The 18,611-nt window shown below is 38.6% G+C and overlaps 2 protein-coding genes and 1 long non-coding RNA gene across 6 annotated transcripts in view; 1 reads left to right on the forward strand and 2 right to left on the reverse strand.

Annotated features, from left to right (window-relative positions):
* The window catches only part of LOC127663014 (muscleblind-like protein 3), a 57,480-nt gene extending 56,837 nt beyond the window's left edge, over positions 1-643 (reverse strand). For 3 of the 4 annotated variants that reach the window (XM_052154392.1, XM_052154394.1, XM_052154393.1), the window contains exon 1: positions 369-643. The gene's annotated coding sequence lies outside the window, so the exon portion shown is untranslated. The remainder of the gene's footprint in view (positions 1-368) is intronic. The other variant, XM_052154395.1, reaches the window with a different exon arrangement.
* On the forward strand, positions 519-16,904 carry LOC127663016 (uncharacterized). Its single transcript, XR_007972952.1, has 4 exons — positions 519-661; positions 924-1,009; positions 1,801-1,881; positions 16,784-16,904. It is a non-coding gene; the product is annotated as an uncharacterized LOC127663016 (long non-coding RNA).
* LOC127663013 (heparan-sulfate 6-O-sulfotransferase 2) lies at positions 1,182-17,709 on the reverse strand. The gene is made up of 2 exons (XM_052154391.1): positions 16,854-17,709; positions 1,182-3,555 (listed from the first exon to the last, which is right to left on the reverse strand). The coding sequence occupies exons 1-2, from the start codon at positions 17,420-17,422 to the stop codon at positions 2,703-2,705; spliced, it is 1,422 nt and encodes a 473-aa protein (XP_052010351.1). The 5' UTR covers positions 17,423-17,709; the 3' UTR covers positions 1,182-2,702.
* Between the last annotated feature and the right edge of the window lie 902 nt (positions 17,710-18,611).

The following is an 18,611-nucleotide window of genomic DNA, read 5'->3' on the forward strand; positions in this document are numbered from 1 at the left end:
TCTTTACCAACTCGGTGCTTCACAGGGCACAGCACTGCTCAACAGCTGTCAGCATGTGTCTCCACAATGCAACCGCTACAGTATTTTTACGTATTATTTATAAGTGTCAAGTTGACCAATAAGGTCAAATGACAGGCTTGGCATTGCTAATTATTACTAAATTAAAATAAAGAAAAACTCGCAAAAGCAAGGTTAGTGATGGAGATCCAAAAGCGTGCAACTGTCTATGATAGCCCTATTACAGTTAGCCTGCATGGCGCGTGAGTCGTGACAGCGATGATTTACAGTAAAAAGCATATGTGCAACTGATGTGTCCAGATTCTATAAAGAATATAACATTTCTAGGTTTTCGAAAGCAGATGACTCACCTGTGTAGACAGACAGCCTATTTGTTCGGAAGTCCTGCGCGCGCAGGGCAAAATACAGATTTTTGATAACTACGTCACAATCACTGGCTGATGTGAGGCGCGAGCTTTGGGTTGCTCTCTGTGCAAAAGTTCCCGCATTTGACGGTGAGCTTTCGATGGCGTGTTGAGCTGCTTACAAACGCCTCGTTACCAGCAGCGGCTGCGGGGCGTTTTTTAGTTGAACGACGAAGCGAACGATTGGGAAGCGTGTGAAGCGAACTTGCTAGCTGCTGCTAGGCAGAAGACGAGACGAGGTAAAAACAAGGGAGGGCAGAAGGGAGGAGTAGAGCGAAAGTGTGGATGGTCCTACGTGCACTCCCATGTATTGCCTCCATTTTAGGGGGATTCCCACACGACCTCTGTGCAAACTGTGCTTTATGAGACATATTTTCCCTAAGGCTTTGCAAAAAGTGTATAATAAATTATCAAGATGTGTTAAATACATGCATATTAGCTTATTTAAATATTTAGACAAGATGATCAGTCCTCACATTTACTTTGTTTGCTCTTGAGTAGGCCTAACTGATGTTTTAATTGGCCAAACGACACTCTCCAGACTCCGTATTAAGCTGTGGGATATGTGACGATTGTCTATAGATCAAGTGAGTGTTTATGGTAACTTCAATTGTTTGTTTTAAATTGAACTTGCGTATGAAAGTATGCAATATATTACAGAAAATATTGCACATTATTAATGTTATTTTGGCGCCACCTGCTGTTAAAGTCAAGAAATAACTAAGTAAAACAGACCTGTCACGAAGCAACATGGTGTGCTATAAAAATTTATTTGTCTGTACTCACATCATTTTGTTCAATTTCCATCAGAGCAATCAGTGCATTTGATCTTCGCTACAACATCTGGTGTGGTATAAGGATTGTGATTCACAGTGGCTTTTTTATTTTTAAGTAACAAAATATAACCCATATCCCATGATTCTAGTATTAACAAACACAGATATAATAAATAAAAGGAATGAAAAAAGCAATCAAAGCTAAGCAATGGACATAAACATAAGGCTGAATTGTAATGTGCATGGGATTGTAGAGGACACTTAAATGAATAGTCACCCAAAAATGAAGATTCTCTCATAATTTACTCGCATTCATGCCATCCCAGATGTGTATGACGTTCTTTCTTCTGCAGAACACAAATTAAGATTATGTTTTAAGAATATCTCAGCTCTGTTGGTCCATACAATGCAAGTGAATGGTGGGCAGAACTTTGAATCTCCAAAAATCACATAAATGCAGTATAAAAGTAATCAATTTAGCTACAGAGGTTAAATCTATGTCTTCTGAAGTTATATGATAGGTGTGAGTGAGAAACAGGTCAATATTTAAGTCCCTTTTTTCCTATAAATCTCCACTTTCACATTCTTTTGTTTTTTTGCAGATTCGCATTCTTCGTGCATATCGCCACCTGCTAGTCAAGGCCGGTCATAAGTGGAGAAGGACTATGATATCGTTTCAGAAGGTAGGAAATTAACCACTGGAGCTGTATAGATAACTTTTATGATGCCTTTATGTGATTTTTGGAGATTCAAAGTTCTGGCCACCATCGACTTGCATTGAATGGAACAAAAGAGCTGAGATATTCTTCTCAAATTCTTCTTTTGAATTCAGCAGATGAAAGAAAATCATACACATGGGATGGCATGATGTTTGAGTAAATGAAGAGAGCATTTTACATTTTGGGTGAACTATCCCTTTAAATGGCCAAATGTATAAAACATTTTTTTTTTTTTTTAAAAAGCAGCAATATTTTTAATTATTTTCTTACATTACATAATGTAAATACAAGCATCCTGCTACCAGCATCTCCCTCGGAAAAAGGCATTTTTGAAACATTCCAACTTTTGGCTTTCCAGATTAGCAGATGCTTTTCATCCATAAGTGACTTACAGTACATTAATTGCAGGGATCTCCCTGGTGCAACCTGAAGTTAATTACTCTCCTCATGCGCACAGTGGTGATGTGTATGTATCTTAAACTCTCCTCAGTTCACATGGCTCAGGACAGGTCAGACGGCAAGGCGATGATTCAAAATCTGATATTTGACAGTGAAACTATGTTTTAAGAATCAATATAATGGACTTCTACTGTGAATTACTCAGAATGCTTGTGTCTATGAAACAGAAAAAGAGCAAAAACAAATAATAACCCGTATGTGCCAATATTTAACATATTAGAGGTAAGTTTAGCTTGAAGAATTATGAGTACCCATAGCAATAAAACAAAAATCGCCATTTCCTTTTGAGTTCAATAATAACAACCCTCTTCCCAAATAGGTATTGGCTATCGCCACTGTTCAACATTTTCTAAATAGTCCAAAATGGCTTCACTGTCATCCTCCTGTAACCAGTTGTCCTCTAACTGCTCTTCTATCTCAGTCTCTAGCTTTTCTTCCATGTCTGTTTGTTTTTCTTCTGAAAAACTCAGAATGGGAGATTGTTCAGTAAACTGTGGCCCCTTGGTGGGTTTAAAAACAACTTTTCCAGTTACCCCCCACCAAGGCTTCACCTTGGCACGTAACTTGCGCCTCTCCTGCAGTCGCCGCTGACGGGCTTCCCTGCGCTCCTGCTGTCTTGCGTACTGGAAACGCTGGAGGAAGAGGTCCCGTGCATACTCGTATAGCTCCACGTCCCAACGGTTCAGCTCCCGAATCCTCCTCTGGGTCTCTGGTTCCACCTCGACACTTGTAGCACGAGTGCCATTGAGCTGCGTAAATGGCGCAATGAAGGACAGGCGGAATGTTTGTTCAAAGAGGTATTGCGTCTTGCGCTGATATTCGGTCAGGCCAAAGAAGGCCATGTTGCGCAAATTGCGCTTGGCACTTTCCAGTAGCACAGCCAAACGCTGGCTCTCACTCATGACTGAGAGGTTATAGCAGCCCACCAAGCTGAGGTCTGCCAGCATACGGGTCTGCCTGTTGTTGGCCAGGTTATAAGGACAGGCCATGAACTCCTCCAGTGAGCAGCCCGACCAGTCATCACTGGTATAACAGCTGGGCAGCTCAGTCAGTGTAGGTAGACGCCCATCACACATATGTTTAGAGGCCTTCCAAGTGGCACCACGCTGAACATGCCTCCATTCACTCAGGTACCTCCACACTGGATCCCTCAAGATTGTGATGTAGTAGTAGTTCCTTCTACATGAAAGAATAAAAAGAAAAGATGTAATTTTAAAGGATGTAAACATTTTCTTTAATCAAATTCATTTGAAAAAATTAGATCACTTAGTTAAACATGTCCAAGTAGCAAAAGGAGATCAAGCAAAATCAAATCACCCTGTTGACTTGATCCACAAAAAAGAGAAACATAATTACATTTAATAATGTATATGAATCATAAAGTGGACTAAATTTGTAATTAGTGATCGACCGATATGGGTTTTTTAATGGCTGATGCCGATATCCAGAGAGCAGGGTTGCCGATAGATCACACAATTTAATATAGTAAATAACAAACATAAAATTACTATTTTTACTATTTATACACTTACTTAGCACTATATTTATTCAATTTCACACTAAACTTTAACTTTGTAAAAATAATATTGTATTTTAAATAGTAGATAGAAGTTTCTTCTGATTTCTGTTTAGTCATCAAATTTTAGTAATTTATTTGCACGTGAAGAGATTGTTAATATATTAGGAAGAAGGAAATAACAGTACACACAGTAGTCCAGCAACCATGGATGGGATGTCCACATTAGCAATCACATTTTCCCACAAAATACTAACTCAATCCAATTGTACATACAGTGCACAGTGAACAAGACATTTACTTATAGTGCAAGTGATGCGCTTTTACTTTGAAGTTGCACACACACACGCTTGTGCTGATCCAACGCAAAGAGCAATCTCCTGCCAGTTTAAATGGGGTGAATCACCTGCTTGGATTGTCCTGGACTGAATGATTCGTAAATCAGAGGAACTTTTGATCCTGAAGTTTTGATTGTGGCTGATAGAATGCGTGCTTCAGAGGAGGAGTGCTCGATGGGAAGGAAAGCTGGATTTTCATGTGGTTCGTGAATTACATCCGTTTAAACAAAATAATTGCATATTTGCAGACGGCATATAATTTAAGTTTTATTGATATTTGCCTTTTATCATTAGACAAGACAGTTCAAATTTACAGGGAACTGTTTAGGAAAGGGAATGAAACAGGCTTTAACACATCTGCTGCTGCTCTGATATGCCAACCATTTAAATGACACTGTGTTCCACACTCTTCTATTATTGTAGTGACACGATGGCATATGACAATAAAACAAACTGTGACTAGACATTTACATGTCTCTATCGCTTCACATGCATTGCAAGCAGGCGATTATCAGCGCCCTCAAGAAACTAATTGGCCAAAGGGGAAAATGTATCAGCCTCTGCGATATATCGGTCGACCACAAGTTGTAATATTTTGTGCATGTGCATAGTTACAGAATTATTCATGGCACAGTTGCTGTAAGTTATGTGTCGGGGGACAGATTTTGATGGAAAACGGAATGAATTATTGTTGGGTAGTGGTAATTACGAGTATTTTAGCATAATGAGCAAATGAGGAGAATCATTTTTCCACTCACATCTAGAACACTTTCCATCTGAACATCAATTAAGGCTGCCTGGACAAATCAGTAGAGAACGTCTCTGGAGAGCCTCAAGCTCTCATCAAATCCTCACCTTTAGCTTTGATTACAAGCCAACAATGAGCCCATATGAGAATAATTAGTGCAATTTGATAAATGGGCTTTTACAGCATTCATCTTTTTAAAAAGTGCCGTGCAAAGGTTTTAGGCACTTGTGAAAAATTTTGAACAGTGAGGATGTCTTCAAAAATAATGAGAGTTTTCGTTTGTCACTTAATGTCATACAAAGTTCAGTAAACATAAAAACCTAAATCAATATTCAGTGTGACCACCTTTGCCTTTAAAACAGCACCAATTCTGCTAGGTACACCTTGACACAGTTTTTCTTGGTTGTTGGCAGATAGGATGTTCCAAGCTTCTTGGAGAATTCGCCACAGTTCTTCTATTTATTAAGGCTCAATTGCTGTAATGACATCTGTTGCAGGGCTCCCGGTTCTTCTATTCTAATCTTTTCTATTTGCAAAAGTAATGTGTGGGATTCTAACATTTATATTTCCTATTGAGACACTAAAGCTGAAGATATAAATAACCATCTTAAGACAAATGCTTTTGTGAAACGTCTTATCTGACTAAGACTTTTGCACAGTACTGTATATTCTACAGCAAAAGCTGGTATCCGGCTTTACATTTTCTGTACCCAAAAGTTGAGCTGTTTGTTTGCCATTTTCCTTTGTACTGTTATTTGGACATTAGAATAATGAGTGCTTACGGTTTAAAATGGGCTTCCATTTTGAGAACCAACCACATGATGTTACAATGGAGGTTTATCATTTCTGATTAAAACTTTTCCAGTTTACAGGAAAACAAATATGGACACAAACAACAGAATCAACTATGGGTTATTTACAAATAAGATTGTCTGGGCTGATAAAAATGAGAAATCTTGTAAAAAATAGTTTAAAACACACGTCAGGTTCGCAGAAATGTACTTTTTGTGCCTATTACCATATTTTCTGTAATATAATCGCTGTTTTTTTTCATCATCTGAAAGGTCCTGCAACTTATTGACCTTTTCAGCCTGGCCCTTTTCAGTGCTGCACACCTCCGTGTTTTGTCTCTTACATTCTAGATTGAATTGAAGCTACTGAGAAGATCCGATCGAAACGGATTACTTGTGGGAGCACAGAGAGCATTTTTCACCAAGAGTTGATCTGCACCACCCCTTTTACTACGTGAAAATGCTAAGGAGTTTTTTAAGCTGTCACCGTAAATGTTTGTTTTCTGACACTTGAGGAAATTTGGACCTGGCAGATCACACCCAGACAGCTATGACACACTGCACTTTTTCATGATACACAAAATTAATTTTCATACGTGTAATTCATTAAGTTTCACCTTGTTAATAATTTGTGTTAAAATGTGTAGTTGAAGTAAACTTTCAAACGGCGACACTTAATTTAAGGAAATTATATTTATATCATATAAAATTTATTTGTCACCCCACATTTTTAAAAGGCTTAATTGTGATTAAAATAGTTGTAAATGGAATATAAAATAAAATGTACACTTTTCCATGTATATTTTTGTGTATGTGAATGAATAGTGGCATCCTTCCCCATCCTGGTTTCACACTCATACAATCTGCTTACATTAACTATAAATCGGTGTGAATGACATGAGAAGATGGTCAGTACAGAGGTGTCATATAGAGATAATTTCAATGACTGTTGTCTCTTGGTGTTTCATGAACACTGATTCATATCACTACATCCACAGAGTGAAGGTAGGATCTTGTGAATTTATGAATGAAGTACTCTTATTTTAAAATCTCCCCACTATGTTTTCAGTTGTTATGACATCCCCTGAACACTCACAAATACTCATGTTACATTTTGGAAACTCTATAATCTGTAAATCCACTTCGCTAGTTGATTACACTTTGAAATCAACACCATAGAGATCTATATAGAACCACTGGACCACAAGTTCAAAGGAAACATTTTCAAGATGGCTGCATGCTTGTTTCTCTGGCGCATAAGTCAGTAGTCCGAAACGACTTATATAGGCCTACTGTCACGAGTGCACCGGGCTCGCCCTCCCTGTCAGTCACAAACCTGAGTTTTAATCATGCACACCTGCAGCTCATCATCAACGTGTTTGGACTTGCATTTATACCTCGGCTGAGACGGCAATTTACCGCTTATGATGACACCATCGGATTAGAACGATTTATCCAACTATCCATATGAGTGGCTCATCGTATGCAGTCTTTCTTGAAGGAACACTCGGTTATCATACCAACCTGGTAACCTTGCAAGTTGGTTTCATGCATTCGGAAGACATCAAGTTCATGGTTCTGGAGGGCTCTACCGCATACATCATTCTGGGCCATTCCTGGCTGTGTGATCACTCTCCCGATCTTTCTTGGAGACCAGTGAAATTCTGAAATGGGGTCAGAACTGCTTTAAGGTCTGCATTCGCCCAGTACTCCACCTTCAAAGGAGAGAAGTTCAGTCTGCTATCAAGCCAGTAAAGGTGTTCACCATCTCCATCGAGAGCCCACCCAGTGAGGGTCCCTTGAGCATACCCACCTGTTTTCAACACTATCTTAACGTTTTCTGCACAAAGAAAGCTTCCCAACTCCCTCCACATCGACCATGGGACTGTGCATCACTTTTTACAGGTTTAACCCTCTGGGGTCTGAGGGTGTTTTGGGCTCTGGAGAAGTTTTGACATGCCTTGACATTTGTGCTTTTTTCAGTTGCTTAAAAATACATTAATGGCTAAAGTTTGATAACACTGTATTCAGCACAAACTGGGCAACTATAATATGTGAGCAACATGTGTGTACATGTTTGTATTTTTGAGAAAATAACGTTTATGCATGGTTTTTGAAAAAACTAAAACGTAAGTAATTGAAATAAAGCCATATAACACATACTCAAAATTTGTCCAAAAGACTATTGATAACTGGATATTGTAGCCTACAGTTTTTGCTACAAAACGATGTGAAAACCATCCTGATCACTCATTCATAGAAAACAATATAGTAATTGAACTTTTGTAAGACACTTTTAGTGTTAGAAAGGTCATATGCGAGGAGGCGTGAACTATCATGAATATTGATTGTAATGTATGAATGGCGCCCTTTGTCTGTGGGTGTGATCATATTAGAGATAATTAGCTGAGCCAGGAGAAACTGTACATTGCTTTGTTTCATACAAATTAAATCGCAGGAGAATATTCGTTTTAAATTTGAATTTTTTTATAGGTTTCCTGCAATTAATCTCGCAGGTATGGCGCAACTTCCTTTCTCTCCTGGGTGTGATTGTGAGTCTTTCGTCTGATTACCATCTGCAGACAAACGGTCAAGCGGAGAGGAAGATCCAGGAGATTGTCCGCTTCCTGAGGACGTACTGTCATGCCAATCATCACAGCTGGAACCGTTTTTACCCTGGGATGAGTACGCAGAGTACCGACTGGTCTTACCCACTTCCAGTGCATTCTCTGCTTTCCGCCACCCCTGTTTCCCTGGGCAGGGGAACCATCGGAGATTACAGCTGTGGACCATTGGTTCAAGGATAGCAAGAGGGTATGGAATGCAGCTCACATCCACCTTGAGCAGGGCAGTACGGCATCAGGAGATCAACACCCCCTCATTATTAACCAGGGCAGAAGGTCTGGCTTTCAATCAAGGATATCCGGTTCCATCTACCCTGCAAGAAGTTAAGTCCCTGGTTTATTGGACTGTTTTCCACAGTAAAACAAATGTATCTATTTATTTTGAACACTTTATTATAATTGAAACTTGAAACCATTTAGTTTTTAAACCATTAAGTATGTGTAAAAAAAAAAAGTCTCCCTTTTGAAAATAAAAAAGAATTGAAATTGGTCACAGTTTTGATGTCTGCGCTCCGCAATATCGAGGGAAGCCCAGTTGTTGAAATCGGGCGCCAGAGAGAAGAGCAGATCATTACCGCAAGCTTGTTACACTCGCGAAAGTGCAGATGAGAAGTCTTTAGCTGTTTGCGAGATTATCATTGAAATAGTTGATCACTTGGGCGGCCGCCGAAATATCTTCAATGGGAGAAGTTACCATGGCCTAGTCCGAATAAACCAGTTGAGAAACACTGCTTTATCTCACACACTCATGTCAGACCCCCTCCCCTCGCTTCTCTGCATGTGTGGCGCAAGTTGACGAGTCTGACAGACAGTCGAGAAGGAAAGGAGATGTGCACGCGCATGTGAGAATCTCCGTCCAGTTGCATTTTTTTCTCAATACCGTAGATAAGCAAATGTACATGGTACGATAACCGTCAATTTTCAAACCGTGGTATATCGTAAAACCAGTATACCGCTGCAACCCTACCCTCCACTGCCGCTTCTCCTGAATGATGGGCCGGCCTATTTTGTCAACGACATCCTCAACTCCCGACGTTGTGGTAGGCGCCTTGAATACCTCGTTGATTGGGAGGGTTACGGCCCCGAGGAAAGTTTGTGGGTGACAAGGGCAGACATTCTTTATCCCGCCTTGCTCACCAGATTCTACGCCTCACATCCTAACCGCCCATCGCCTTGGGGTAGAGGTAGACCCAGACGTCAGGATCGCTGGCCCGCAGGAGCGGTCTGTGGAGGGGGACTGTCATGAGCGCACAGGGCTCTCCCTCATCGTCAGTCACCCACTTTTTCTCGCCTGAGTTTTAATCATGCACACCTGCAGCTCATCATCACCCTGTTTGGACTTGCATTTAAACCTCACACTCAGTCAGCATCTGGCCTTGTTGAAGGTTCCTTGGACTCACCTTTCTCTCTGCTTCAGAGGAAAATAACTTACCTGTGTGTTAACTAACCTGTTTATCAACGATCTGCTCTGGATGTGCAAGATAAGTGACTTTGAGAACTCAGAGTTTGCATTATACCTCAAAATACTGCCCTGCTTCTCAGGTTTATGGATGTTGCGAGTCTGTTTCCTGTTTTGGCAAAGTTAGTACCTGAAATACAGACCTGTGGATCCTAGTGGCGATCAGTTGGTCACCTTCTGCCTATGTTCTCCGGTTTGACGAAAGACTGTGTTGATAAGACTGTATACTTATTTGAATACTCGCCTCACGCTACTTACCTGTCTCCTCTGTGTACGGTTTAATAAACTCCCACACCTGGGTACATCTCCAGTTCCAGTTTTAGTGTGTCATTACACCTACATAATTTTTGGGTTATGTAACCGGCCGGTCAAACATGCTACACAATAAAACACATATGCTTTCACACAAACAGATGAAAACAACAGTCATAGAGATTTTAGTAGCATTTTAAAGTAGTCTATTGAGAGTATTATTCCTTTAAAAAGTGCTTTATGTGGCCAGTTTAAACATTCTGTCTAGGTAGGGGCATTCATCAATAATTTGGTATTCGAATATTTAAGCTCATAAAAAAAAAGATCTATGATTTAAATGAAGGTAATTAATGAGAAAGAGACATTGAAAAATATTTTTTTTGTCATAAAGTTTGCGTCACCATTAAAAAATAAATAAAAATCAAGCCTCTAATAATATCAAAAACAAGCTTATATCATTGTCCTGTGTTTATATATATATATATATATATATATATATATATATATATATATATATATATAAACAAGCAAAGCCTGAAAACAAAAGTATAGAAAGAATTTAAGCTCACACAAAGCAAAGAAAAAGAAACCGCTAATGAAGTAGACTGACACAGTTAACGTACAGGACGAATATAAATACTCAACAAATAACAGTTATGTTTATATTGTATCTAATATTTTTGTTGAGAAAAACAAGCATATCCACATGCTCAGTAAACTACACTCATTTATACACACCAGTTTACATGATGGAACATCCCTTGATTGATACACAGTGTGATTGTAGCTCAACTTCATCCATCATGCATGTATACACCAGCTACAGACCATAACTGGCCTCAGAGTACACATGTTGATGAACTGTCTCCTTTCTTTTCTTTTTATCCATATAAAAAGTGTTAGTTACGTGAATTATTGCACTTCATTTCAAATCATATGGAGAGGCTATATATATGAGATAATCTAAAATCCACTGCTCCTTTTACCATGATGATTCAAATAGATCGCTAATTACTGCTTTGTTCTGTGACGTGTTTCAAGTGTACTACATCTATAGCCAACATATGGCAAGCAAATATTTGGACAAACTTTGCTAGTTCAATTTTAATGATAAATTATTTCATATTGCTGTGCTGCTCAGCGTGAACCTCTATAGGACTCTATCTGCAGGGGTTTATGATTATACTGGTACATACAAATTGTTTGATATACAATGAGTACTTTCTAGATAAAATGAATATCTACACTGGCTAAGAAGTATTTGGCAGTATTCTAATTTTATTCTATTATTTTTGAACATGTGGATGTATTAGATTTCAATTTATTTTACATTAACACTATGTTGACAACTCCCCCCTGTGGTGCATTTGTACATTTTTCTTGCACAACTTTGTTTCCTATAATGAAAAGAACTTGGAATTCTCTAACCAGGTTGCCTTGCACTCTAATAAAGAACATACAATTTGAATCATGTTGGAGTACATTTAAAAGTTGACAAAAAATTTAACCATAAATAGTCCATAAGTTAAAAATCCAGATTTTATTTTTTTTGCCATATTCCCCAGCCCAAAGATAGTCCCGTCCCACATTCATGCCATTGGCTGAGTAACATTGTTGGGGCAGGTCTAAGCAGGCCTCTCAAAACAGACAAAGCAATTTTCAAAAGCACCACGGAAAGACAGTGCTTACCATTTCAGAGAAAGTTAACCTATGAATGGCTTACTTATAGTTGTCTCTGCATATTGTATCTGTGATAGGAGAAGGTATTTTAACACAGAAAAAGCCCCTTCATGAAACTGTCAATACATCTGATACTTTTGGATTATATTAATATATTATATATTATATTAATAGCATATTTTTAAAAAATGGTTTCACTGCTTATTTTTTTTTTTTTAAGAAATACAACCCCAATTTCAAAAAAGTTGGGACAGTATGAAAAATGCTAATAAAAACAAAAATGAGTGATTTATATATTATATTCACCCTTTTCTATATTGAAAGCACTACAACTACACATTATATGATGTTTTACCATGTGTATTTCATTGTTTTCTTTAAATGTACAGTAATTTCAAATCAGATGATTGACAGTCGAGTGTTTACCACTGTGAAACATCAACATTTCTTCTAATAACACTTATTATTAACATTTGGGCACTGAAGACACAAGTTTGTTAGTTCACATCTGCAGGCAGGCCAATCTAGCGCCCACATTCTCTGCTTACAGCCATGCACTTGTAATCTGGGCAGTATGTGGTTTGAGGTTGTCCTGCTGGAAAATTCCAGGCAGTCCCTGGAAAATACAGTGCTGGGTGGCAGTATATGTTGCTCCAAAATGTTTACATATCTGTCTGCATTAATGGTGTTCTCATAGATGTGCGAGTTACCCATGCCATGGGCACTGACACACCCCTGGCCCATACAGACACTGGCTTTTGGACTTGATACAGATAACAGCTTGGATGGCCCTTTTCCTCTTTGGCCCGGATAACATGACATTTGTTTTTCAAAAACTTTTTGAAATGTGGACTCTACAGATCAAAAACACAGTTCCACTGTAGGGCTGGGATAAACTATTATTTTTTAAACGATTAATCTAGCGATTTATTTTTTCGATGCATCGATTAATCTAACGATTAATTTTTTCAGTTCGATTTCGATTCGATTCGATTAATCGACTTGTGATAACACCGGTAATACCGGTTTCATCGGGGGTGGGGGTGTATAAAATAAAAAAATATATATATATTTTCCGGGAGTTTGATTGACTGGCGATCTGATCAATCAATCATAATACGCCATTTTTGTCCGACAAAGTAGTCAGGAGAGAGAAGATTAACGTCGGTGGATTTGAATTTGAATAATGGATTGTAGGCTACTGTACTGACGTCTTTCCGCGGTTAAAACAACAGTCCTTCTGATGTAGGCTACATTCATGTTTAGCCTATTTGATGCTATAAATTAACCAAGCAAAAGATGATCGGTTCACGAGCAGCTTTAACTGACGCAATCTGTCACGACACATTAAAGAGCCACAAAATAGTAGGCCTATTTATGGTTTAATTTTCTTTGAATGACCAAATTTGAAAGTTGAGACTTTATTAAATGTTACCTGCTTGGTCCTGTCTGTCAGCGCATTGTCAGTGTCCTCTATGTATTTTTCACGACATTCATAGCTATAAGCGCATTATTAATAGCTATAAGCGAAAACTTTAGGTGTCGACAACGTATTATAGCCTACTCCAACATCGAGTGCAAAGTGGGGAGTTGAAAAAATTCTTACGGTGCTCTGTCATCTGCGGCTGCTCCCGGGTGGCGCCTCTTCAGATGCTGGTGCATTGCCGTGGTGCTAGAATGGAAGGCCATCTCCATTTTGCAAAGACGACATATCACGGAATTGTTTCCTTTTAAATTAAAGAATTCCCATACTTTAGAGGAACGAGTGCATGCCGCCTTGCACTTCTGATAGTCTGAGGAGCCACTCGTGTTGCTACTACTCACCGGCGCCACCATCTTTGTTTTGGGTCCGACGAATCGACGTCATCGCGTTGTCCCAGCCCTATTCCACTGTTCTACTTTCCATCTAAGATGAGAGTGAGCCGTGTGAAGTCGGCAGCGCTTCTGGACCGTGTTGATGTAGGGCTTCTGCTTTGCATAGTAAAGTCTTAACTTGCTTCTGTGGATGCCGTTATCCCAAGCCCATGTTCATTATATCCATTACAGATTAATTATGTTTATTAAGACAGTGATGTCTGAGGGATCAGAGATCATGCGCATTCAGTAGTAGTTTTCCTCTTGCCCTTTAAGCACCAAGATTTGACCAGATTCCTTGAATCTCTTAACTATATTGTGCATTCTAGAGGGTGAAATGCCCAAAATTCTTCCAGTTTGTATTTGGGGATCATTGTTCTCAAAGAGCTGGATTATTTGCTGAAGCATCTGTTGGCAAATTGACAAGTCTCGAATGATCCTTGCTCTTGAAAGACTAGGATGTTTTTGGAGGCTCCTTATACAGAATACAGTATTATGGCACAATTGCCTCACGTGTTTAACATCTCCTGTTTCACATTGCCTTATTTCAACTCGTCAAATGCCCCTGTCTCAAGTTTTTTGGAGTGTGTTGCAATCATCTGATTTTAAATTACTGTACATTTTCAAAAAACAATGAAATTCACAAGATAAAATATAATATAATGTGTAGTTGTAAAGCTTTCAATATAGCAAAGGGTGAATGTAATTTGCAAATCACTCCTTTTGTTTTTATTAGCATTTTTCATACTGTCCCAACCTTTTTGGAATTGGGGTTGTATAAAAAAAATATTCTGAACAACTCATGTTAACACTTTTTACAAATGTCAGTTTTTTTTTTCTTTCCAGGTTTCAGATTTGTTTTACTGAATCCAAAGAGTTACACCACATATTTTTTTTATTTTAAAGAATAAATAAAGAAATATAAAGAAAGGATAGTTGAAGGGATACTGTGTGAAATAACTTGAAGGGATAGTTCACCCACAAATAAAAATGATCTTATAATTTACTCACCCTCATGCCATCCCAGATGTGTATGACTTTCATATGCTGAACATAGAGTTTTAGAATAATATCTCAGCTCAGCAGGTCCTCACAATGAAAGTGAATGTTGACCAAATTTTAAAGCTCAGACTACTCTAAAATCCAAAAGTAATCCATACGACTCCATGTAAATCTATGTCTCAGAAGCGATATGATAGGTGTGCGTGAGAAACGGATCAAAAAGTAATTTTTTTTACTATAAATTCTCCCTGCCTAGTAGTTGGCGATATGTATGAAAAATACCAATCGCCAAAAACAAAAGGAGAATGTGAAAGTAAAAGTGGAGATTGCTAGTAAAAAAGGACTTAAATATTAATCTGTTTCTCACCCACACTTATATCGCTTCTTAAGATATCGATTTAACAACTGGATTTGTATTGATTACTTTTATGCTGCCTTAATGTGATTTTGGAGCTTTCAAATTTTGGAACCCATTCACTTGGAATGTGAGGACCTTACAGAGCTGAGATATTCTTCTAAAAATCTTTGTGTTCAGCAAAAAACAAAATGGCATGAGGGTGAGTAAATGAATTTAAATTTTTGGGTGAACTGTTCCCTTAGTAGATCCGGAAATATGCGTCGCATCTTTGACACCTATATCAATTACGCACAGGCATGTTAATCTGTAAAAAGGCTAAAAATAAAATGTAAGAGGCCATCAAAAGTTTTAGGGTCAACAAAGTGAATTGTGACACTTTATGTTTTGCATAAAAAAATATGCACATACCAAGCAGTATTTCACAAAAAAAAGAAGATGGCAGCCGGTTGCAAAGAAACCTCTTAAGTTAAGAAAACCCTTAATGGCAATACATTATGATAATAACTAAGGGTATTCTTAGCTCAATGGTTTTCTTGCAACTGAAAAAATTTGCAGTGTATCAAGCTAAACAATTGCAATGTACTATACATTTAACTATCAAAACCCATGTATCCCAAAGCAAACATAATTATCAAACACCGTTAGGACAAGCATGTGATAATGGCAGATGTTCTGGTGCCAGCAGGCTGTCTGCCCTCCAGGGTGTCTGAATGGGTGAATGATTACTATGATGGGTCCCCTGTTGTAGGAATGCGCAGAATAAAAGCAGACACTCCAGGGCTGAGCCTGACCTGTTGGAAACCCTTTGTCTCCACATAATTGACTTAGCAAGAGGCTTCACCACTGAACTGAACGAAGACAATATGAGGCGAAGGAGTGGTGAGCACCATACAAGGGCACAATACCAAGACAAAAGAAAACATTTTGTTTGTTATGCCAATCTTTCAGTTCATTACAGACACTGAAAGTAGTTTGATACACTGATAAAACCACAAAAAACCCAAAAAACTGTTGATCCAGGGTCAAATCATTGCACTAAAACGCTAGACGCAGCGCATTGAATATAACAGAACGCAGATGTCTCAAGACGCATTTTTAAACATTGATGCTTCTTTAAAAGGGATTGTTCACCCAAAAATTCTATCATTTACTCACCTTCATGCCATCCCAGATGTGTCTAACTTTCTTTCTTTAGCAGAAAACAAAGCTTTTTAGAGGAATATCTCAGCTCTGTAGGTCCTCACAATGCAGGTGAATTGTGGCCAGAAATTTGAAACTCCAAAAAGCACATAAAGGCATCATAAAAGTAATCTATACGACTCCAGTGGTTAAATCTTTATCTTCAGAACAGATGTGGGTAAGATACAAAATCACTATTTCAGTCTTTTTTTTTACTATAAATTCTTCTTCCTGCCCAGTAGGTGGAGATATGCCAGAAGAATGCAAATTCACAAAACAAAAGAAGTATGTTAAAGTAAAAGTGAAGCTTTATAGTAAAAAAAGACTTAAAACCTACACCTATCATATATTGCCTCTGAAGATATAGATTTAAGCACGGGAGTTTTATGGATTACTTTCATGCTGGCTGTATATGCTTTTTGGAGCTTCAAAGTTCAGGCCACCATTCACTTACATCGTATATTATGGACCTACAGCGCTGTGACATTCTAAAAATAGTTGTGTTGTGCAGAAGAAAGAATGTCATACACATTGGGATGATATGAGGGAGAGTAAATGATAAGAGAATTTTATTTTTTGGGTTATCTTTCCCTTTTACTTGAAAAGGCGTCTAAAAACTGTCAGAGACGACATGTTAACATTTGGGGGAAAAACATCAGACAGCTGAAAAACTCACCTGGGAGTTCTGCGCCTCTCCTGGGACTCTCGGGTGTTCATGAAAGAAGGCACGCAGTTGGTGAGCTCTGTCCAGTCCGCGTGAAGTCCACAACTCCAGCCGGTGGAGAAGCGGGAGAACAGCCAAGTGTCCCGTTTTCCTGGCCGGTAGCAGGTACACTTCTTCTGGCCCGCATAGCACTCGCACGGCCTCTCCAGCTGAATGTTGCGGACGAGGTGACGGCCGAACGTGGTCCCCCCGGTCTTCTGAATATGGAGAAACACTATAACATCGTTCTCCTTGATGTTGAATTCTACAACGCGATTAAGGTCTTTGGTGGTGAAATTAAAGCGCGGGACGAATCGAGCCAACGCACCGTCCTCAGAACTGTACGGGTCTCCCGCACTGGCTCCGTTGATTCCGCCTGTGTGGTCCCCGGGCGCTCGACTACCCAGTCTGGAGGACAATGATGCCAGGTGTAGCAACTGGCAATCGGACGTAGGACAAACATACTGTAGCACAATAACTGCGAATAACAACACCATCACCAGCGCGATGATGATCCGACTGTAGTTGGATTTTTCATCCATCTTCTCGCTGGAAAAGTGAAAGCATTACTCACTCGAGCTGCTCCCCCCACCGCGTCGATCGGCCGGGGAGGAATGTTGAACAAAACCTGTGACTCTCGCCTCGCCACATCAACACACAACGCCCAATGGTTCGCTTTCTAGATATACGTCTGCTCGTATCGCGTAACGAATTTAATCTTCTACATGCTAAGCAGTCCTGTCTGTAGTTACATCATTTGGGCTTGAGCTCTTCAGATAACTTCTGCTGTTTACCTCTGCCACAATTTCGTACTCGTTCTTTCCCGTTTCCCCAGCAGTTCACACCGCCCCATCCGTCTTTCTCGCGTCAAAACAAAAGTCCCCATGAAGACTTTTGTTTTGGGGGAAAATACAAATGTTTTAAGTGGCTGTAGCTGCCCATACATTTCGTTTCATAAATGTATGATGACTATATGATTGATTATTAAAAGTAGGCTATTTGTGTTTTGGGGGGAAGTGACAATACAAATCTATTAACTGAATAGCATAAAAAAACATAGGCTTATTTGTTTTTTGTTTAAAAAGTATTTTCTGGAAATATTTGAATTTGTAGGCTAGGGGCTTTCAAACTTTTGATGCCAAGGACCCCCAAATATGAAATAAAGGCAACAGAATATTTTCACGTGTAAATACTAATTAATTGTTTGTGTGTGTGTGTGTGTGTGTGTGTGTCAGAATTGACTTTATTGCCAAGTAAGTTTTCACATACAAGGAATTTGCCTTGGTGTTTGATGCATACAATAACAATAAACAATAAACACAGCAAGATAAATAATGAACTATATCTAACACACAATATATATAGAAAAAGTAAATTGACTGGTTATAATAAAGGAGATGTACAGTTGTGCAAGTATGTGCAAAATATGTGCAGAATATGAACCATAAAATGTGCAAATGTTCACAGTTCACCAGAAAAGTTCACATGCATATTAAGTGTGACATTTTATAGATAACACGTTTTTTCCTAAATTAAATAGGTTTTATCTTGTCACTGTACTAAAGTCAAAACATACGATTTTTAAACATTATGTGGAAAATATTTTCTTTGTATCATTTAAAGACAGGAAAAATGAGTAGTTTTAATTTCTTAATGTTAAAAACTATGGCTGTCATTAGAATAAAATAATTGAAATATATTTAATTTATATATCAAGTTAGAAACTTTACT

The sequence above is a fragment of the Xyrauchen texanus genome, chromosome 23 (genome assembly GCF_025860055.1).
Source record: "Xyrauchen texanus isolate HMW12.3.18 chromosome 23, RBS_HiC_50CHRs, whole genome shotgun sequence".
In the NCBI taxonomy this organism is placed as follows: Eukaryota; Metazoa; Chordata; class Actinopteri; order Cypriniformes; family Catostomidae; genus Xyrauchen; species Xyrauchen texanus.

What these genes read in the sequence shown, in the direction of transcription:
- LOC127663013 (XM_052154391.1), bottom strand. Translation starts at nt 17,422, where the DNA reads ATGGATGAAAAATCCAACTACAGTCGGATCATCATCGCGCTGGTGATG. An exon ending in GAGAGGCGCAGAACTCCCAG is followed by an intron (nt 3,556 to 16,853) that starts GTGAGTTTTTCA and finishes TCTTTCATGTAG; the next exon opens with AAGGAACTACTACTACATCA.